This window comes from Pristis pectinata, chromosome 1 (assembly GCF_009764475.1).
Source record: "Pristis pectinata isolate sPriPec2 chromosome 1, sPriPec2.1.pri, whole genome shotgun sequence".
In the NCBI taxonomy this organism is placed as follows: domain Eukaryota; kingdom Metazoa; phylum Chordata; class Chondrichthyes; order Rhinopristiformes; family Pristidae; genus Pristis; species Pristis pectinata.
In genome coordinates, this window is record NC_067405.1 from 19,967,285 (window position 1) to 19,990,881 (window position 23,597).

General features: G+C 42.9%; 1 protein-coding gene across 7 annotated transcripts in view; it reads right to left on the bottom strand.

Annotated features, from left to right (window-relative positions):
• The window catches only part of lypd6 (LY6/PLAUR domain containing 6), a 192,405-nt gene that overhangs the window by 16,328 nt on the left and 152,480 nt on the right, over positions 1-23,597 (bottom strand). For 6 of the 7 annotated variants that reach the window (XM_052026923.1, XM_052027237.1, XM_052027022.1 and 3 more), the window contains one exon: positions 18,180-18,361. In XM_052026923.1, coding sequence (XP_051882883.1) covers positions 18,180-18,297 — 118 coding nt within the window. In that variant the 5' untranslated portion in view covers positions 18,298-18,361. Of the gene's footprint in view, positions 1-18,179; positions 18,362-19,454; positions 19,529-23,597 lie in introns of those variants that run through there. The other variant, XM_052027320.1, reaches the window with a different exon arrangement.

The following is a 23,597-nucleotide window of genomic DNA, read 5'->3' on the forward strand; positions in this document are numbered from 1 at the left end:
TAACTCAATTTATATTAACGATTCCTGGTGGGGTTACACCAACACCATTAATCACTTTGACTCCAACAGCAAATGGCAGGTATTGTGCATGACATCACTGCTTCTGTCAACTTGGATGGTAAACAAGCTCACTTGTGGCTTTATTGAGAGACCTCGGGCTCAATTGAATGCAGTTACCTCAACTCTGCTGAGATTTTCGGGGAATATAATTAGGGTCAGTGTTTCAGACTGTAGGGGAGGAAGTGGGGTGTGGAGTCAGTGAGGGATGGTGGCTTCACCATACACTGAATCAGCTTAGTTGTGTCCTCCAGTCATTTGGATTGCTAGTACTATGTCCAAACTTTCATATGTAGAATTGGCGTTTGGATGAGCTATGAGAGAGTGAGGTGATTGGCTGACAAAGATTTTTGTTTAAAGTGACATCAAGGAACAGCACATGTCAAGCAATATATAAAAATTCTGTTCTGGCTATAACACAATTAGTTGTCTGTCAAGCTAGCATTAGTGAGACCAGTCATTCTGGCATTACTGTGATACGACGTCTGAGAATGGTAGAACTCTTGAATATTCAAAATATGCACGTCACAGAGTGACAGCATCAGCTGTGCTACTCTTGACAGCAGTCCTGCCCCCAAGTCAACTGTCCTGAGCTCATCCCACTCCAGAAAATGGAGCACAACTATCGAGGCTGGAAAACCACTGCAGTACAGGAGTGCTGAAACGTCAGATGACCCATTCCGCTGAGGCCCCACTTGCTTTCTCAGGAAGGGAAAGATCACTAGTTAGACAAAGAGCAGGAGAGTGATCTTCAATGCCCCAGTCAATGTGTATATCCCTGAACCAACATTACTATAATAATATATTGTGTGATGATTTTCATATTGCTGATCTTCAAACCTTGTGAGTGTAAATTTAGCTGCAGTTCTACACTATAACAGTGACTTTATTTGGGGAAAATTAATTAATGTTATTAATTAGATTTGGGGCTGCAGGGAGACCTGATAGAAGTTTATAAAATTATGAGAGACATCAATAAAGTAGACAGCCAGTATCTTTTCCCCCAGGATTGAAATATCTAATGCTAGAGGACATGCATTTAAGGTGAGAGGGGGAAACATTCAAAGGAGATGTGTGAGGTAATTTTTTTTAAAAAACACAGTGGTGGGTGTGTAGAATGTTCTGCCGGGCTGGTGGTGGAGGCAGATATGACAGAGGTGTTTAAGAGGCTCTGAGATAGGTACATGAATATGCAGAGAATGGAGGGATATGGACCATGTGTAGGCAGAAGGGATTCAATGTCGTTATATTTGATTAGTTCGGCATGTCATGCTGTACTGTTTTATGTTGTATGTTCTAAAGCAGTACGGTAGTGTAGCAGTTAGCGTAACATTATTACAGCACCAGCAATCCAGGTTCAATTCCCGCCACTGTCTGTAAGGAGTTTGTATGTTCTCTCCATGGCTGTGTGGGTTTCCTCCCATATTCCAAAGACGTACAGGTTAGGAGTTGTGGGCATGCTATGTTGGTGTCGGATGCATGGAGACACTTGCGGGCTGCCCCCAGAACATTCTCAGTAATGCAAAAAGACACATTTCACTGTGTTTCGATGTACATGTGACTAATAAATAAATATCTTATCTAAAGTACTCTGGAAAGTTCTGAAAAAAAATATAAAATGCACAATGCAAGTCTTCACTATTTTGTTTCCCCACAGACAGGAGGTGCCTTTCAGCTCATCAGGCCAATGGACAGTTTATTTGAATAAATTGACCAATTTAATCCTTCCACGGCTATTCTATTATAACCTCTCAAATTAGTTTTTCTCAAGCACTTGCGGTATTGCCTTTTGAAAGGTCCTGTGGCATCTACCTCCTCCAACAGTGTTGCTCTGTGGAGAAATTTCCCATCATTTTCTTCCCATTCTTTTGCCAATTATTTTAAATCTTCCCCCCTCCTTCCTTGCCCACCCATCCATAATGCCAGAGAGTGCAGAGGAAAGACCTTTGAAAGTGCAAGGCTGATTCACCAGTGCACGAGTTCATGGGCATCATCTGCCTGTGGATCAGTGCAGCAGCAGGCTACTGATCAAACCATTCATTGGGTCTGATGCAAGTCGACAGTTTAAATCACCCGTACCAATGCCACTTAATCTCTCAGCAACAAGAGTTCTGGTTGATAACCTTCTGCAATTCCAAAATTTCCCATTTTTAATTGCCCATTTCACCTTCCGTCTATCGTGGGGCGGCATGGTGACGTAGTGGTTAGCACGACGCTATTACAGCGCCAGCGATCAGCGTTCGATTCCCGTCGCTGTCTGTAAGGAGTTTGTACGTTCTCCCATGTCTGCGTGGGTTTCCGCCGGGTGCTCCGGTTTCCTCCCACATTCCAAAGACATACGGGTAGGTTAATTTGGGGTTTAAAATGGGCAGCGCGAACTCGTTGGGCTGGAAGGGCCTGTTACCACGCTGTAAATAAAATTTAATTTAAAAAACAATCTCTCCCAAAGTCAGCTTCTGTTCTGCGCACTAGTTACTACATTGCCAAGTTTCACAGTATCCACTGACATGGAAAAATTCATACCCAATTCCAGGTCAGTCGTGTATATAACAGGAAAAACCATATTCATAATACAGATTGTTGGGTCTATTTGAATAAAAGCTAAAAAAAAATACTGGTATAGTTCATGTTTCCTCAGTTTGCATTTGCTATATCATCAATTTTAACTTGGTTTAATAACAATTCAAAGTTGATTTCACCAATGCAATCTAACCTGTTATAGAAAGGATGGCATCTGTTTCACAGTAGATTTCAGAAGGGTTGGCTGTCTACAGGACAGTATGAACCATATGGTACAGTGTGAAAGTAGAAGCATATTAGTTAATGCCCATCTCTGCAGTCCTTTGGACAATAAGCCAGTTAATCCATCTGTCTACTAATGTGTGACAGCTGTAGGTCGCAGAAAAAGCTAACAGACCAGCAGTATGGCCATGATAAGCAAATCAGTTTAAAGCTTTGCAGAACTCCATCTAGTTAAAGTACTCAATGGAAATCCCTGATCTCTCAAGAAGGTAAATTATTTTATCCCCATAGTTGCTGAAAGCTATTTATACCATTCAATATCTCAGCTATTCCACCACACATTTGGAGTACTGTGTGCAGTTCCGGTCACTGCACTACAGGAAGGATAGAGAGGATGCAGAAGCAGTTCACCAGCATGGTGCCTGGATTAGAGAGTATTAGCTACAAGAATAAACGTGGATTGTTTTCTCTGGAGCATCAGAGGCTGAGGGGGGCAACCTGACAGGAGTATATAAAGTTGTGAGAGGCAGAGATGGATAGTCAGAGTCCTTTACCCCCCCCCCCCCCCAAGGGTGGAAATGTCTCATACTAGAAGGCATAACTTTAAAGTGAGAGGGAGAAGGTTTAAAAAGACACGCATGAGGCAAGTTTTTTTGTTTTTAAAACAGTGGTAGGTGCCTGGAAGGTGCTGCCAGGAGAGGTGGTAGAAGCAGATACAATAGCAATTTTTAAAGAGATATTTAGACGCACATGTAACAGGGGACAAATAGTGGGATATGGACCATGTAGGCAGATAGGATGAGTTAGATTGGCATGATGGTCAGCACAGACATAGTGGGCTGCAAGGCCTTCTCCTGTGCTGTACAGTTCTATGTTCTACAATGTTCTAAATTATATTCCCAAAGTTGCAATAATAATGCTCCAAAATCCATGAATTTTGAAGACTACAGGCCAATATATCTGAAAGGGTGAGTTGAGAAAGAATAAGGTGTGCCCTTCTTACAGCACAACCAAGGATCTGATGCCATTTGAGTGCCCAGACACCAGTGATGCAAGAGTGGATCTAGTCCAGTAACACAGGGTCAACTCACTTCTATACTGTTACTCTCCAGTGCTCTAGTAAAGCTGGACCTGCCATTGGATTATAACCAGAGGGTACTTCTGATTCTATGGTATTTCAGCAAGACATTATAAACTCTTGCTGGAGTCCCTGAATGGTATCATATTGAGCTGATGGAACAGAATAGTTGACACAAGAAATTTGCAGATGTTGGAATCTGGAGCAACAAAATCTGCTGGGGGATCTCAGTGGGTGAAGCAGCATCTGTGGGGAGTGTTCTGGGAGGGGGGGGGGAGGTGGAAGGAATTATCGATGTTTTGGGTCAAAACCCTGCATTAGGACTAAGAGTGGAGAGGGTATAAAAGAGAGGGAGTGGCAAGAAAGGGGTAAGAACTGATTGGTGGATTGACCCAGCAGGGACAGTGGCGGATGACTGACAGATCGATGCAGACAGAGAACCGGGAGGGGTGGAGTTGGTTTGCCACTGAAACCCCGCTTTCTTTCCAGTCCAACAACATTTCCCATTTTAACCATTCAAATTACTGAAGGTGCACAGACAAACGCTGAGCAAAGACTGGATCAAACTTGGCTGGTTTCCTGCAGTCACTCCCTTGAAATGAGACTCAGTAATCTAAAAGGGACATAGATCATTCCTTTCAAAAAAAGAGTTCTGTTACCACAGTTGGCATATGGTTTTCAAAACACAGTGAAATGTATCTTTTGCGTTGAATGTTCTGGGGGCACCCTGTAAGTGTCGCCACGCTTCCAGTGCCAACATAGCATGCCCACAACTTCCTAACCTGTACGTCTTTGGAATATGGGAGGAAACTGTAGCACCCAGAGGAAATCCACACAGACGTGGGGAGAACGTACAAACTCCTTACAGACAATCATTGGTGCTGTAATAGTGTCATGCTAACTGCCACACTACTGTGCCTCCCCTTTTTTTGCTAGAATGATCAGATGGCATTGCACCAACCCCAAAAGATTGGGACCGTTACATTTCAGAGGACTTTCTCACTGCTCCTTCCTCTTCCTGCTTGTCCAGAGGATATCATGGCTTAGAAGTCATTACAATTTGCAGAGGGGGTTCTTTTCTGTGGCCTATTCTAATGAATTATAAAATCTATATAACTTAATAGAGCACAGATAAACTGGAATTTGCCATTCACTGAAATATGGTGGGGAAGAGCATCATTGACACAAAGCACACTGTATTAAATGGAAATTGATCCAAAAAAATGGATTAAACATCTAAGGGCAGTCGTTGCTCCCCATGATGCTTTATCGTGCATTTTTCAAAGCATGAACAAACTATTTTGCAGTGGTATTGTATAGCCACTCATAGTTGCAAATTCCATAATGAAAGTTAAGACCCACTCCATATCTTGTATCACACACAATCTTATGGTCAGGTTTACTACAAATCCACACAAAGTGTGAGAGAAAAAGGATTACTTATTAAGAGACTATTTCATGTTAGTTGGTTTTCATTTAAAGGTCAACATAAAGTCAACAGAAATTAAAATGAGTGATTTGTAAAGTCCAAGTTAACAGGCTGTTATGTACTTGCTGGAGTTTAGAGGGGTGAGAGGAAACTTGACTGAAGTATTTAAGATCCTGAGGGGTCTTAACTGGTTGGAATGTGGAGAGGATGTTTCCTCTTGTGGGAGAATCTAGAAGTGGCCATTTAAAAATATAGTGTTTAACATTTAAAGAGATAAGGTGAGATTTTTTTCCTTGGGATGCCATGAGTCTTTGGAGCCATCTTCCTCAAACAGAAGTGGAAGCAGAGACTTTGAATATTTTTGAGGCAGAGGTAGACAGATAGGGTCTTGATAAGCAAGGAAGTGAAGAGGCACTGTAGGTAAAGAGGAATGTGGAGTTGAGATTACGATTACATTAGCAGTGATCTTAATAAATGGCAGGGCAGGGCTGAATGGCCTACTCCTGGTATGAATTCCTATGTTCATACACAAGTCTCTTGCATCTTCTACCACATCAGCAGATGTTCCTGCTTCTGAAGTAAAAGGACTCTGACTCCTGGAGACCGAAAACAGCGTGGTGCCCACATTGGTGAAGGAGGTAACAGAGGCTGCAAGCTCTGTTTTTAAGCACAGCGTAACACACACAGGTTGCAGAATTAAAGGTTTGACCAAGGTATGCAATGACCTTAGAATTTGTTTTTCCCAGCAAAAATGATGGATTTTTGTTTTTAAAAACCATAGCACCTTAACAACTCAGGTAGCCCCCGGGGGGATGCACCTTTTCATTGTTTGAGGGGCTTCCCCACCTGACTCAGCCCCTCCATGTGGGGTAGCGGAAGGAGTCCAGACTGTGGTCCTTCCCCACAGAGCCTTTGCATTGGCTGCACCGAACTTCAGTGCGTCCCTCAGCACGTACTCCCGCAGCCTGGACTGTGCCAGTCAGCAGCATTCCCTTACAGGCGTCTCGCTGTGCTGGAAGACCAACAAGTTTCGGGCAGACCAAAGAGCATCTTTCACCGAGTTGATGACCTTCCAGTAGCACTTGAAATCTGTCTTGGTGTGTGACCCTGGGAACAGCCCATAGATCAGAATCCTCTGTTACGCAGCTGCTGGGGATGAACCAAGACAGGGATCCTTGCATCTGTCTCCACACCCACTTCACAAATCTACAGTCTGCAAAGAGGTTGGTGATTGTCTCTTCCCCACGGCAGCCATCCCAAGGGCAGTGTGCATTGGAGATGATGTGACATCTGTACAGGATGGATCTGACTGTGAGGGCCCCTCTCGCCACCAGTCAAGTGAGGCCTTGGTGCTTGTTGGTGAGACCCGGCGATGAGGAGTTCTGCCAGATGGTTTGAACAGTTTGCTCAGGGAACCACCCCACCATATCTCAGTCCCTGTCCCACAGTATCTGCAGGATGTTCCACACTGACGACTGCCTGACGAAGTTGTGGTCAAAAGTACTGTTCCACAAATGCAGGTGGTGCGGCAACATCCAGCTGAGTGGGATATTGCGCAGTAATGGGGCCAGGCCTGTCTTCCACAACACCAGGGACAGGTAGAACCTTAGCACGTGGTGAAACTTGTTGCCCACGTACTTTGGGTCCACACACCGCCTGATACAGCCACACACTAAAGTGGTCATCAGGATGAGGGCAACATTGGCTACATGTTTGTCTCCATCCTCTGGGCATTGTGACCCATCCGACTCGTTCCATCTTGGGGCCCCCCAGATAAACTAGAAGACATCCAGGGCAATTGCTGAGGCAGAGGAGGGGGAACAGGTCACACTTGTGCCAAGTACAGCAGCCCCGAGAGCACATCGTACCTGATGACCAAGTTCTTCCCAGTTACGGGCAGGCACGGTAGTGTAGCGGTTAGCGTAACGCTTTACAGTGCCAGCGCCCCGGGTTCAAATCCAGCCACTGTCTGTAAGGAGTTTGTACGTTCTCCCCGTGTATGCGTGGGTTTCCTCTGGGTGCTCCGGTTTCCTTCCACATTCCAAAGACGTACAGGTTAGGAAGATGTGGGCATGCTATGTTGGCGCCGGAAACGTAATGACACTTGCGGGCTCTCCCCAGAACACTCTACGCAAAAAGATGCATTTCACTGTGTGTTTTGATGTACATGTGACTAATAAAGATATCTTATCTTATCGACAGAGGACAGCATTTCTGCAGACCCAATTTTTGTTTGACCTTCCCAATCCACTCCAGCCAATTTTTGTTACACACCTCAGCCCCTCCGAACCAGATCGCCAGCACCTTTAAGTAGTCAGACCTGACAGTGAAGGGGACATTGGATCAGTCAGGCCAGTTGCCAAACAGCATGGCTTCACTCTGGCTGCAGTTGACTCTGGCCCCCGATGCCAACTCAAACTAGTTGTAGATGCTAATCAATCCACGAAATGACCGTGGATCTGAGTAGAAGACTGCGACCTCGTCCACGTACGGGGAGGCTTTTACTTGTGTGCATCCATTGCCTGGCAACGTCACCCCTCTTATGCTCTTGTCCTTCCTGATGACTTCAGTAAAGTGTTCTATGCAACACACAAACAAGACGGGAGAGTGAACAACCCTGCCTGACTCCAGACTTGATGGGGAAACTATCTGTCTCCCACCCATTGATTTGGATTGCACTACGGATATCTGTGTGGAGCAATTGGATCCAATTTCTGATTCCCTCCCCAAAACCCATTTTGAAGACCATGTCCATCATGTACATGTGGGATATCCTGTCGAAGGCCTTCTCCTGGCCCAAACTGACCAGACAGGCATCCACCCCTCTGTCCTGCGCACAGGCAATGGTGTCCCTGAGCAGCGCAAGGTTGTCAGAGATTTTTCTGCCAGGTACAGCACAGGTTTGGTCTGGGTGGATCATTGTCCCAGAGCAGACCTGACCTGGTTGGCAATGGCCTTGGACAGGATCTTATAATCCACATTCAACAGTGAAATGGCTCTCCAATTCCTGATGTCCTCCCTCTTCCCCCCCCTCCACTTGTTGATGGGGACAATGATGCCCTTCCTCAGGGAGTCTGACATGCAGCCAGCCACTTCCAGCAGGTCCAGGGCCCATCCAGTCCCACAGGTCCAAGTAGATCTCTGCTGGTCAGCTCCTCCAGGGTCAGTAGCAGATCCAGACTCTCCTGCTTGCTATCATCTAACACCTCCATGATAGAGGACAGGAAGTTCTGGGCAGCTGTGCTGTCTGTAGTCTTTCTGTCATACAGACCAGCATAGAAGGATCTACAGATCCTCAATGTGTCTGTCTGTGAGGATGTTACTGAGCCATCCTCTTCCTTAAGGCTATAGATCACTGTGAACCTTTCGGAAGATGAAACGTAAGCACATCTCATCCTGCTTCACAAATCGGACTCTGGATCTGAAGATGATCTTGGAGGATTCAGAGGCAAAGAGCATAGCTTGCTGGCTCTTCACCTCTCGGAGTTCCCCTCGCACATCCACCCCTTCGATTGCAGAAGGAGAAGTTTCTGCAAGTCTGTCTGGAGTTGTCACAATTCCCTCTGACTCTGTGTTGCTTTCTGAACACCTTTGAGGGTGAAGAACCTCAATGTTCTCCTTGGTTGCTTCCCACCAATGAATCGGGGAGTCAAAGAGGATTCATGGTTCTCCAACCTGCATAATCCCTCTTTAGTTCCTCCATGTTCTCTGGGGTCAGCAGTTTGACACTCAACTTCCACATCCCCCTGCCTGCCTTCTAGTCCTCCTGTAGGTGACAGAAGGCAGTGGTCACACAACTTTGCATCTTTAACCATTTCCTTCAGGTGTCTGGAGCTGCTGTCCCGTCTCCTGTCGGCACTACCGGATCATCCAGCCGGATGCACTTGAAGTCACCGGCCAGAACGACTGGTAGGGACATCGCCATCAGCTATGGGAGCTGCTGGAGGACAGCTAGCCGCACACTCAGCACAGGTGAGGTGTACACATTGATTAGCCGGAGCAGAGTGTTATGGTACTTCACGTCTGCCACAAGGAGTCACCCAGCCACTACCTCTGACTTCAGTGATTGAGAAGTTGCCTCCCTGCAGCAGAATGCTCAGGCTGGATGAGTGACAATCATTTCCCCCCCCACCAAGCATATAGACAATCCCTGGGACTACAATCATGACAATCTCCAATAGTTGCAGAGGTGTGGCAGCCCACAGTCCTGTAGAAAAGTCACATCTGCCTTGACCTTGGCCAGGTATTGCAAAGCATTAACACATCACACAGTGCTGTTCATACTGCGCAAGTTCAGAGATACCATAGTCATTTGAGTTCAGGGTTCGTAAATGCAGTCCATTATCAATCAGCTTGAGCCCTGAGGCACACAGCCTTGGTGATGATCAACTCTCTTGTTCCTTTATAAGATACCTATAAGCTATCTTTATTAGTCACATGTACGTCGAAACACACAGTGAAATACATCTTTTTTTTGCATAGTGTGCTGGGTGCAGCCCGCAAGTGTCGCCAAGCTTCTGGCACCAACATAGTATGCCCACAACTTCCTAACACATACGTCTTTGGAATGTGGGCAGAAACTGGAGCACCCGGAGAAAACCCATGCAGACACGGGGAGAACATACAAACTTCTTACAGACAGCGGCCGGAATTGAACCCGGGTTGCTGGCACTCTAAAGCGTTATGCTAACCACTACACTACTGTTCCTTCACCCAATTTTTAAAACAGAGTTTACCAAGATAGAGAAAGGAAACCTCCACTACTCACAGTAAACCCTATGAGATTGTAGTCACCTATCTCACTTTTAAACTGAAAGATGGGCTCAGGTCAAGTATTCAGGATAGGTAGTGTTTGGAGAGGACATTCTATTTCAAGGAGCTTATTTACACCAGTTAACTGCACCAACAGACTGTACCTAGTTTTGCATATCAGAAATGAACAACTCCCCAGGCCGTGGCAACACACACAACATGCTGGAGGAACTCAGCAGGTGAGGCAGCATTGGGTCGAGACCCTTCATCAGGACGTGATGCCATGGCATCTGTCTTTTTCTTAGCAGAATCTCATATGGGTCAGAACTTCACCCTTTAATATGGAGACTGGAACGTGCCATTGTATTGAAAGGTGTACTATTAGAAAGCAGGTATCTATAATCTCTGAAATTCCCATTCATTTCAGGCCAATTTGGAATATGCAATTAATGCTGTTGTACTCAGCAACACACATACCATGAATTAATAAATCAAAAAAATGTAGCAATATATTCCATCTGGTCAGTCTCAGAAATGTATTTAAAAATGCATTTTGGCACTGAAAGTAGATTACATTGCTGCTGTTAGATGTTCCAAAGTACGGAAGAGAATTATATGTGCTGATTTCCCCAGACAATTTGTATAGAATACTTTCTGAAGACAGCCACTGCATTATTCAAGTTATTCATAGCGCTAGGGCGTAGGAAGAAAAGAAATCACATCCATTGTGTTCTGTTAAATCGCTTTTCAAGACAAGTTCCAGTCACATTCAATCTAAAGGCAAATTCCATGCTAAATATTAATTGTTTGAAAAATTTTTTTTAACTAGTTTGCCAACTTTACACTATAAACAATGCTAGAACAGATCATAACGTTACTTGGATGTGATTTCATTTTGACAATAATCATGCATGATCCTTCTTCCCAAAAGATTAAAAAATGTTTGCCAAAGAGTTTTGCATTAAAGCAAAAGCATTTACATTAGCTGATTTAAATTAGTAAATTAACAAAATACTAAACTAATTTGCTCTCTGGAGCAATAAATACTTTGCATTTAAATCCAAAGAGAGTTTTCTTTAATCTCAGTGGTGTTATATACTATTCCATTGCTCATGGCAGTGTAGTGGTTAGCATAACGCTATTACAGCGCCAGCAACCCAGATTCAATTCCAGCGGCTGCCTGTAAGGAGTTTGTACGTTCTCCCCGTGACTGCATGGGTTTCCTCTGGGTGCTCCGGTTTCCTCCCACATTCTAAAGACGTACGGGTTAGGAAATTGTGGGCATGCTATGTTGGCGACAGAAGCATGGCAACACTTGTGGGATGCCCCCAGAACACTCTACACAAAAGGTGCATTTCACTGTGTGTTTCGATGTACACGTGACTAATAAAGATATCTTAATTCAGAGCATGGCAATAATAAAGATATAATAATAAAGATATAATAATAAAGGGGGGAGGAATTTTTTTTGAGAATCAATGGGATTTTCAAACATTCTACATGTTGTATCAATTTTTCTGTCTTCTAACATAATGTCTTGAAAGGAATGGGATAGAAGCTTGCCTTTAATTGCCAGCACTAAATATACAATATGGTTGCTCATTCTCCACTTCCAAAATTCAGTTCCAATGACATTAATGGAGCAAAATTTCGGGAGCAAAGTACAGCATCAATATGCTTCAGTACAGTATATTTACTGCATGCAGCAGGAAACTAATTCCTACTCTTTCTCCTGGGCACAGTGCCATGGTTGCCAATATAATCTTGCCCTCATGTGGGAGTCAACACAGAAAATGCTTTATCATTAGCAGGTAATGTAGCAAAGTTCATACTTGCCATTCATGTGTTCCATGTGGAGAAAACTTGAAGGTCCTCTGAATATGGTATTGTTGAAAGGATTGGTGATGTACTGTGAGAAGTGGGTAGATTCTTGATGAGGATAATCAAATGTGGGAATACTTTCACCAGTCCATGTTGGCTCACTACCACCTCCTCAGACAGCTAGTAAAAGGGCCATATACCAATAAAATACCCCCCAAAAAATTTAAACTGTCCAATGCCATTCTTGATTTGTTCTGTCTCTCTCAGTAAATGATTCTCTGATCTTATATCATCAATTAAAATGAGACCCGAAGTTAGCTCGGGTTAAACTCACACCCCTACACCAACAACCCTGGTTTGGCAAGAATCATCATTATTTGAACTTTGTTGAAAGTAAACATCAACACTCAAAATCATTACAACATTAGCTTTGAGAATTTACCAGCAAATCTGATAGTAGCTCGAGCAGTTATGCAGACTTTAGATAGAATCGCCCATCCAGCTGTAATTATGTTGGTAATACAATAGTTATATGGGCCTTTATAGTCTTAAATGTCCCTTTGTCCCCTGGCCCATAGCTTAAAAAAAACTGACAGGCAATTACTCCCCAATACGGGGGGAAAAATCAGAAGGTAGATACAAGGAAAAGGAGGAAATATTCAGTAAAAAGCCTCAGGCATTCTGTGTGAATGCAGTCTGTTTGATTATGTTAACTGATCCCACATCTGATATGTCATGGGGGAATGCTGGAGCTCCTCGGAGATGCTATGGAATTTTCTTCATCAGGACTTCAAAGCAGATGGCAATACTTTAGCATTTCACACAGTTGGTGCAGCTGTGATAGAGGCTCTCTGACTCTTATTCACGGAGATTAATGAGCTCCCTGGATTCTGTTTTCAGAGGTACAGTCCCTCAAGAGTAAATGACATACACAGAAAATAAGACACCTAACAACTGAACCCTCCTTATAATAACTGATAACTCATGAAATTAGCACTAGATTCCCAGACCAGGATACTTAAACACTTCTCCAAAAATAATCAACACATTTGACGTCAAATAGAATTGTAATAACGCAGAATGCAATCGATTTTTATTCTTTAACTATAATTAGGAGAATATAATGCCTACAGAAAAAAAGAGCAATGTGTCCTGAAAGGAAACATATGTCTAAATAGGCATATTTCAATAAATCCTCTGCTTTTTTGAAGGGAGGAGGTGAGACTGGACAAATGGAACCAGCGTTCCCATCCACCACTTCGCTATGCTGTTGATTGCGTTCCAAATCCCAGCTAATAAGCACTTGTGATGATGTAAGAAAGGCATATCCTGCTGAGTAGGGAACTCCAGAGGTCCAAATTGGATTCTGGATGTTGAAAAAAATATTGCTTTCTTCAAGAAAGGCAACAATGTAAAGGTAATCAGTCCCTTCATGTCTTTCATTCATTCTTGAGACCTAATAGGTCCATGAAATTAGCACTAAGTTCCCAGACCAGGATACTTAAACACTTTTCCAAAAAAAGATCAACACGTCTGATGTCCAGGAGCAATAGAATTGTAATAACACTGAATGCAATTGACTTTTATTCTTTAACGAATGATTAGGAGAATATAATAGCTACAAAAAAAAGAGCAAGGTGTCCTGTCAGGAGACATTTGTCTAAATGGGCATATTTCATGGCAACAGCTTGCTACACTTGCCTTTGTCCACCAGGAGTGAAGTGAAGAAGAACATTTCAGAGGTGGTGGCACGTTTGTGCCTCACAGCTCCAGTGACCTGGGTTCGATCCTGACCTTTGGTGCTGTCTGTGGAATTTGCATATTCTCCCCGTGACCACATGGGTTTCTTCCGGATGCTCCGGTCTCCTCCCACATAGAACAAAGAACAGTACAGCACAGGAACAGGCCCTTCGGCCCACAATGTCTAAGCCGAACACAATGCTAAATTGAACTTAATCTCTTCTGTGTGCACATGATCCATATTCCTCCATTCCCTGCATATTCGTATCCATATCTAAAATGTTACTACCCCTGGCAGCCTGTTCCAGGCATCTATCACTCTCTGTGTAAAAGAAAAAAACTTGCCCCACACATCCCCTTTAAATGCCTTAAATACACGCCCTCTAGTATTTGACACTTCTACCCTGGAACAAAGATTCTGACTGCCTACCCTATCTATGCTTCTCATAATTTTATAAACTTCTCTCAGGTCTCAGCTCAGCCTCTGATGCTCCAGAGAAAACAACCCAAGTTTGTCCAACCTCTCCTTATAGCTTATACATTTTAATCCAGGCAGCATCCTGGTAAACCACTTCTGTATCCCTTCCAAAGCCCCCACATCCTTCCTGTAATCAGGCGACCAAAATTGCACACAATACTCCAAGTGTGGCCTAACCAAAGTTTTATACAGCTGCAACATGACTTCCTTACTCTTATACTCAATGCCCTGACCAAGGAAGGCAAGCACACCATATGCCGCCTTTATCACATTATCTACTTGCATGGCCACTTTCAGGGAGCTATGAACTTGGAGCCCAAGATCCCTCTGAATATTGATGTACACAAATTTTGTTTGGCAACCCACTTGGAATTGGTTTATCATAAGATATCTTTATTAGTCACATGTACATTGAAATGTATCTTATTTGTAAAGTGTTCTGGGGGCAGCCCACAAGTCCTTGTACTTGTCACTTGTATCGAGGTACAGTGAAAAACTTGTCTTGCATACTGTTTCTACAGATCGATTCATTACGCAGAGCTTTGAGGTATTCTTCCAGACATAGAATTTAGATTTAAGAGAGTAGAATGATTATAGTAGAAGTAATGAGTAGGTCTGCAGAGAGCAGCTTGCAATGAGTCGCCACGCTGCAGCACCATCTTGCTTACATTAAAGGCACAAATGATACATTTACTAGTACAGGGATTTATTTTCATCTAATCATTCAGACTAGGTTCATTAACCATTGTGAATTTCCTCTAGTGCATAGATGAGTAGGAGAATCTGTGGGGGGGGGGAGGGAGTTGACAGAATGTGGGGAGGACAGATTACAGGGAAAGTTAATTGGGCAATAGGGTTGCTCTGATGGCAGGGTTGGGTGGAATGGCATCCATATCATAAGGAAGCCTCTGACGTCTGTCTGCGAATATAAAGGAAGACATGAGGGGTAGATATGTATCAATAGAGTCATACAACACAGAAACAGGCCCTTAGGCCCAACTGGTCCATGCCAACCAAGATTCCCATCCAAGCTAGTCTCATTTGCCTGCATTTGAGCCCAAGATATAGGATCTTCCCTAAAATCCAGCTCCTCCAGGAATTTCGCCACAGTTCCAACCCCACCTCTGAATCCCCACTTCCCTCTGTAACCCTAGTTTCCTGAGCAGAATTTATGAATTATGAAGCTATGGTACTATTATTCAATGTACTTATTCAGATTTGACAGGAGGAGATATTAGATTGGAATGTAGCACAATGAAGTATCAATTCTTTAGCTCTGACCTAAAGCTCCCCAAGAAAATAGAGTAGAATGCCACATCTGCTATGTATCCAAAGGAGCAGAGAACCATCAGATCAGCTCCAGTATATCTTCTTTATCCTTTTACTTTATAGTTAAAGCTCAAAGCTCACCACCGGAGTGCAGCTCAGTGCTTGACAATTTGAACCAAAGGAATTATTTGGCTCTTTATTCTTAGGTGTATTAATGAGTAGTTGGGGGCAAATTGTTTTCAACTGGCTGGAGGATCATTAACCAGAGGACAAATGATTTAAGATACATGGCAACAAAATAGAAGAAAGATGAAGAGGATTTTCTTTTGCTGTCAGATATGTTAGGGGGTGAAAATATGATATCTTTATTAGTCACATGTACATCAATCACAGTGAATTACATCTTTTTCATAGAGTGTTCTGGGGGCAGCCCACAAGTGTTGCCACGCATCTGGCGCCAACGTAGCATGCCCACAACTTCCTAACCTGCATGTCTTTGGAACGTGGGAGGAAACCAGAGCATCTGAAGGAAACCAAGGCAGACAAAGGGAGAATGTACAAATTCCTTACGGACAGGGGCCAGAATTGAACCCAGATCACTAGCACTGTAATTGCGTTATGCTGTTACACTACCATAAAAAAGCAGATTTAATAGCTTTCTAAAAGGGGAATTGAATAAATACTTGAAATGGAAAAAAGTCACAATAAAAAAGGACTCGGAAAGAGTGGTGGGATTTATTAGTTGGCTGTTTCAAAGAAACAGCATGTCCCAATGGCATCTGCATTGTCTTTTTTTCCCGCAATTCCATAGGCTAGATTGTATATCCATCTACACAATCAGATTTTATTCTGAAACCCAATTGCTATACGTACATGATTAGTGTGTAGTGTGCCTCTGGAAAGTCAATCTTTGTACACGAGGTTAGAGTGTGTGAATGGTGTAAATCAGTAGGAAGTGCATGATTGATATTTTTCAATTTTCAAATTTTCAATTGCAAATACACAATTGGCAAATGGCATAACACTGCTCTCACAATACTTAAAAGGCCCTGAACCACTCCTGGAAGACCAACAGTGAAGATCCCAGCAGGAAGGTTGTCCCTTCACGAGTTTTGCTTTCCTGGGTTCTTGTGGGTCCTGACAACACGATGCTCTCCCTGAGATGCCCACCTCAATCAGTTGGGTCCCATTAGGCAGAGGCACGTGATTTCCATTGTGTGTACATTCTGCACTTGAGGACAGAATCAGTAGAGGTTCCCAACAGGAAACTCTGCTTGTAGAACTCCCTGACAGGCTGGGAGATCAGAAGGAAAGTTGTTGTTTGTGCATGATTCTGTGCAGATTGTCAAGGCAGAAATGCCAACTGTAACAGGCACAGCAAACGACAATGTGACCACCTTTCCACCTCACCATCACAGCCCTGCACCAAACTAGTGAAGGTCCCCCAAGGCACTGTTATTCCACATGTTGAAGAATTCCTAGGCCCATAACTGGCCCCAAAACAAGATTGGCAAAACATTGAGAAAAAATATTCTTAAAAATAATTTCTCAGTAACATTTAAGGTGAAATATGGCACTTCAGAATAACTTTTAAAGGGGACCAAATCAACTGACACACAAAATTATTTCCTTTTTCAAATAATTTCAGTGAACTTCCTTTCTTTGCACAAGCAGTGGATGGGAAATGCAGTGTCAGGGTGGGCCGTGGAAGCAGATTTAATCAGGGAACTGAAGGAGTACGGGATGGGAAAAATCTACATGGAGGGTCCTGGGGAGTGGAACCACCCAAATTGCTCTTGCATCGAGCCAGCATGATCAGGATGGGCCAAATGGCTTCCTCCTGTACCAGAAACAGTGCAACTCTGTGAATGGGATTATTCAGTGGTTTTGGCACACTATTCACAAATCCCTTTCTGAATTCAAAATCTGGACTGATTAATAACTAATCAATGCTTCTTTATTTAACCAGCACATCTAGGCTATTGGCTGGGCAGGTGAAAGTGCTGCATTATCACATGATTTGTTAGCCTGACTTGTCAAACCAGGAAGAATTACATTCTCCATTAGTCTGAATCAGATCTGCATTGTTGGTGGTAAATGAAGAACATCCAAAGGAGATAAATGCAAAAGGAAGTCATAATTGTCAGCCTTTGGTTGAGGAATACAAATAGGAAGGTACTGCAATTTTTGAAGTGCTATCCTTGTTATGAATGAAGAGATGTCATTTTCACAAACGGAGATCGGTGGAAGATAGAAAAGAAATTGTCATTAATTTTCTTAAAGTTACCCGATATGGACCGCAGTGCTTCTTCCAGCTTATAATTTTAGGAATACAAGCACTGGAATATAACTCAGCCTGCATGGAAACTCAGAGGTTGCTTACATTGAAATAGTCTCTCCTTTGAGAGCACACTGCATTCAAATATACCAAAGCCCATGTACATCTAACGTATCATATTCTGACCTTCTGAAACAACACAGAAATAATCAGAAACATGAGGAGCAAATTTGAATGTAAACAAGAATCCTTTGTTCTCCCAGATCAGAGGAAGGGCCGCTGACCCGAAATGTTAACTGGTTACTCGACTGGTTGAGCTTCCATGCTCGTCGTTGCATGTTCAAGGTTATACCTCTCCAAGGATATTTGCCATAGTATGAGGGATTGTAGCTAGTTGCAGAAACCCACAGTTGTTTGATCAGATAAATTTTGCGGAACTCTCAATTTGTTCACAGTTAAAATGCGATAGCGTTATTCATCAACATTTGTAAAGTTAGCAACAAAAATAAAAGTAACGTTGCTTTCTGCTCCTTACTTGAAGGATGGAGGTAGATGATATCTTTCACTGTGAACTCCCGAGACTGGACCAGCTTCAGACACTCAGCAATGAGGCTCAGCAGCAAGACCCAGGCCAATCCAGGCCGGGCTTCCATTGCTCGTCTTGGGCTTGAGCATGCAGATATCCAATGAAGTGCCTTCTTCTTTGGTAGAAAGTACCTAAAAAAACAAAGCAGCAAGTCTTTTTTTTGAGAGGATGGAAACACATCCAGTTAAGAACCATTCACAACTGGAGATACTTAGAACAAGCTTGCAGTTTCACTGTCTGCTCCCCACCCCCACAGCCTCCCCAGACTCCTGATCCACCAAGTTAGCTGTAGAAATTCATATACAAGATATTTATCTTGCAGCAGATGAGGCTTTCCTGCATTAGCCACAGGACAAAGGATTCGATTTCATTCAAAGGCACATCAAAACAGCCTAGCCGATTCACTCTGGCAATTGACTGACAACCCTACCAGAGACTACGCTTTGCTTGGCAGTATGTCAAGTCAGGCATATGGGGCGCTGGGCACAGACACTGAGGGGTAGGTGTTGGTGGGGGGGTGCATGACTTAGAAGTAGTGGGCAGGTAGGGTGGGGAGGGGAAAAAGATAACAACTCCAAAGCAGCTGCACGATCTAGCCAGCTAAACAACAAAGAAAGTTGTCAAAAAGAGTTAGCTATCTCTACAGCTCTATTTCTTGCAGCAGTTCCTCGGGCTTTGGTTTTGAATAATTTCACTGGTTACATTTTGTTTCTGGTTGAGGTACAGAAATGTCAAATCCATTTAGGTCTACAGAACCTTTGCCTCAGTGGGTTCCAACAGCTTGACTCTCCCGGCTCCTCATTCACTGCTGCTTCAGACTGACACCACTATAACAGCATGGCCTTTGCTTTGCCGCCAAGCCCATAAAATTAACTGACAAATTCATGAAGCAAAGGATACAATTGCTCATTTGTCTGAGATGATTAACGCAAGGACATGTTTTTTTTACCATCACCAGATGAGGACACAAAAGCTTTTGGCTTCCTGGGGCCAGGGAACATTATTATAAATATTTTCCCTTCCAGCTCACTGCACCTTAAAAAGGTCGATTCTCCCAAATTATAAACCGCTTTGTGAACACCCCAGGGCCTAAAGCAGGCGCACCATTGACCCTTATAATTCGTTCCATTCCTGCCTGCAGTTAGATTACATTACCAGCAGGTCAGAGGGAAAACCAATGCCGTCTGCTTCACTTTGGTTTGTTACATTCTGTGAAACACTTACCAACAGGGTGAAAGGAGGCACTTCAGTAAACATCAGAAAGGAACAATGGTACCTTCTTTAAAATGATGCAAATGTTCCACAAGTCAACGTTCTTTTATTCAAAATACAGTATGTGTTGCAAGCTTCTTTGTCTTGCCTACCCTGTTCAGGCCATGTGTGATACTTAATTATTCAGATGGGATGAATTAAAATGGTCTTCAATCCAATTTTTAGAGGAGCCAGTATCTACATACTGTGCATCCAGCCTGCAAAACTGATATTGCAAATATCCCAAATATATCAAATAAAAAAGATTACAGAAAACAAACTTCGCTCATCTATAATTATTCTCAAATTTCAAAGATAGGTTATACTTATTTGTCAGTCACATGGTTAGGTTGTCACTTAAGATTTATAGTAATTATTAAAAGAAATAAAGATATTCTATATTGTATTTTATCACAGCTTAAGTTAATTTTGTGTAATTAATTTTTGAAGCTCATTAACTGTTTCGGTTAATGCATCAGCAATGTCTCACAAGCAGCAATTAAATAAATTATAGCATTAGTCAGGTGAGGCATCTTGACTGGGCCACTGTGCAGTCTCTTTTATCCTTTGAATAGTGCCATGGAATTGTTATCATTCATACGAAAAGCAGATGGGAGTTTGGATTTAACATCCCTTTTAAAAGAGACAGCATCTTCAAAACATGAGGCCCACTCCTGGTACTGGACTGAAGTGCCGGTCTAGATTATGTGAACAGGGTTTGGGAGGGGTGGGACTTGAACCAATAACCTTCTGACCCAAAGGCAAGAGTACTTCCAACCGAGTCTAAGTACTACTTGTGCAATTTGACATCCTTCTACAATTATGTTTTTCATCATACGGTTTGGGTATTAACTTGATTGACTGACAGATACCCTGGGGTTAAAATTGTATCATATAACACTGCAGAAGTCCAATTCAGCAGCTAACCTCCCAAGCAGTGTTGGAGGTATGTCCGACGCCTTATTGTTTTAGGCTTTGTAGAGACATCTTTGATGACTACATTAAACAGGGACTAGGTAGTACCTTGAACATACTAATAAGGTTTTTGACCTTAAACAAGAAGCTAGTTGCTATGAATGAAGCCAATGTCAGGTCTGCAGTGACAATGATTACCTGGTCAGTATATGGTCCAACCTGTCATTCTTAAAAGTGTAGCCAGAATCTGCCAACAAAATGCTGACTTTAAGAAAAAATATCTCCTCCACAGTGGAACAAGTCGTAATACTCAGTACCACTCAATACCACAGCAAAATGTAGGATATTGCTATGTGGTGTCCATTACTTCTGGACATCCCAAAGGCCAAACAACCCCAAATGCCTCTCCCACGACCACTTCTGCCAGCTGCTGAAGTTCCTACAGAGGAATCTCTTCAATCACAAAGTCAGGGTGCAATGGTTGGCCTGGAATGTGCTTAGAGTCTTGATGGGATTGGAAAGAGTAGATCAACAGGGGTCTTTCTCAGACCAAATTGGTCGATGTCATCTGTCAAACCATCTTACTGAAACTGCCAAATGAACCAGGAGATAATTTGTGGTGGTCCATGCAACATGGTGGGAACCTCGGCTGTCTTGAAGGTTGTGACACAGAAAAGACCATCAACAAGCTCCAGCTAGAGTGCCCCTTTGCATGCAAGGTGTGGAGAGAGGCATGTTGGTATCTATTCTAGTTCATCCTCTGCACATTATTATTACTGGGACACACACCAAGTCGTACATCAATTACTGCAGAAAATCCATCATCCCTGGGCACAAGGCTGGTGGTAACTTGGTGGATGCAACCAGTCAGGACATAATGAACAACAAAGGGACAGAAAAGATTTGCATTTATATAGTGCCTTCATAGCTCTGGATTTCCTGTGGAACTTTTTGAAGAGTGGTCACTGTCATAATGCATGAAACAAGCAGCCAGTTTGTCCATAGCAAGCTACGTAGAAATGTGATGATGTTGGTTGCAAGATATTAGCTGGGACACAAGGAATAATTCCCCTTTGAAAAAGTCAGTCGAGATTTGTCATAACCACCTTCATTTAATGTCTCATTTGAAAGACCACACAATTCTTTGTCAGCGCTACATCAGACCGTCAACCTTGATTCTCATGCTCAAGACTGTAGAGTGGGACTGAAACCCACAGTTTGACCCAGAGACAAGAATGCAGCAAGCATCCACACAGTGTAGATTTTCCACCATCAGCTATCCATTTGTTATAGTTACTGAGCCAAAATATCTGGGAAATGGGCACAGGCTTCAGAAAATCTAATCTGTTCTCATTTCCTTTTGCAGGTACTTAGATTTTCATGAGCACTTGGAGCCCATTGTATCCCTCTCCCAGCATGATTACTAGCACCAAAGTAATGCATGAAAAGGAGTGTCACAACAAGGTGCTGGGAAGGGATGATGACCAGCTGAAGGAGAGGCACCCCATCCGTACCTGCCAGGAGCTTCACCTATACCTCTTCTGACAGAGGTGCAGTGGCTAGACCTCAAGTTCTTAGGAAATTCTAAATGTCAACAGTGAAGAACTTCAGTCATAAGTCCACATTCTCTTCAGTCATACAGTGTCTTGAATGCTTTGAACAATGATGCATTCTGCATGACACTTTGTGAACCAGGCAGTATCTTCAAATGGCTACACATCATATGAAGTGGCTTGCTTACCTATATGATTATCATGTTTCACACTGAAATGTACCCCCAGGCTACACTGGCATAGATCTGAATTTTGTGTGTTTCTCTGCATTTGCTTTTAAGGTAATCTTTTTGGCTTAGTCATGCTGATGGGGAATCTCCAGAAGACATGTACACATAGGCTGTGCAGAAAGTGGCAAGCTGAATGCAGCACTGGCATAATTTGTAAAAACCATTCCTTCCAATTATTTCCTTTCAGCATGAGCAATGTGAAAGATCTTTGTTTCCATAAATCTCTTCACATTACCATTGGATCATGGCCAACAAGGCAAGATTTTGCAATCTGTGAAACTTTTGTAAACTTTAAGTCACCAGTCACAAAGAGCAATCAGTTATCCATCCTTACTATCTGTGGTACACAAAACAGAAGTCAATTTAAAGATGCTAACAATCATAAATAAATGATTACCAGGGTATCTGCAAAGTTAACATTAATGTTAACATTTGTATCACTTCTTATACATTTATCATATTGGTTTAATACTATTGACACTTGCTGAGTTTGAATCCAACCAAATAATTTATTCCTGGGAACCATTCCTTCTCCCTTAACTACTGTTTAGTTTACGCAAGGCCATTATTTCGGACACATTTTCTTCATGACTAGTGAGGTCCATTGTGAGCTACATGTGAGATCTCCATTATGTGGATTGCTGATGCAGAGTCAAAGTTCAAAAGAGTATCACCTGAAGTTACATAGAATGTCATGATAACCCTCTTCGATTTGAATGCAACTTGAAATGAAAATGTTCCCAGAACCAAAGTACAGCAATTTTGAAAGGACATATCCAGGCATTCCCTCACTGAACCAGAGTAGGTTGATAGTGAACAAACTTAACAACTTCCACTCATCACATTGACCAATGGTCCTATATCACTACTACTTCTCATCCTTAGGCAGCTCCTTGGGATTTAAGATGACCTAATTTCACTCTGGCTTTATGGCTTCTGAGGTGGTTACTCAGATCAATGTAGGAGCTGCATCTTTTTCCATGTATTGACAAGAGATTGTTGATGGTGCAAGAATAATGTGCTGCTTCTGCATGCATGCGTGTGCATGCACATGCTCCTCCAATGCATGACCTCCAGGTTCTCAATACCATCCTGAATCCTCCTCCTCCAGTTTGAACGGTCATGGAGATTTCCAGAATTGTGTGGAATTGTTGCAGTTCTTCAAGGAGATCCTTCAATCTTTCCTCTGAATCAGGACTAGTGAGGCACATCCTTCAATCTTTTCCTCTCTCCACCTGGTAATGCTCTCCATGACAGAGTTCAGAATAGAGGAGTGTTGTTTCAGGACTCTGAGTTTGGGCATACAAAGGAAGTGGCCAGCCCAATATAGCTAATGCAGAATAACTGGGGCCTCAGAGCAGGAGATGTTGGCCAGTACATTGATGCACAAGTTCCAAATACCCTCTCCTGGCAAAGTG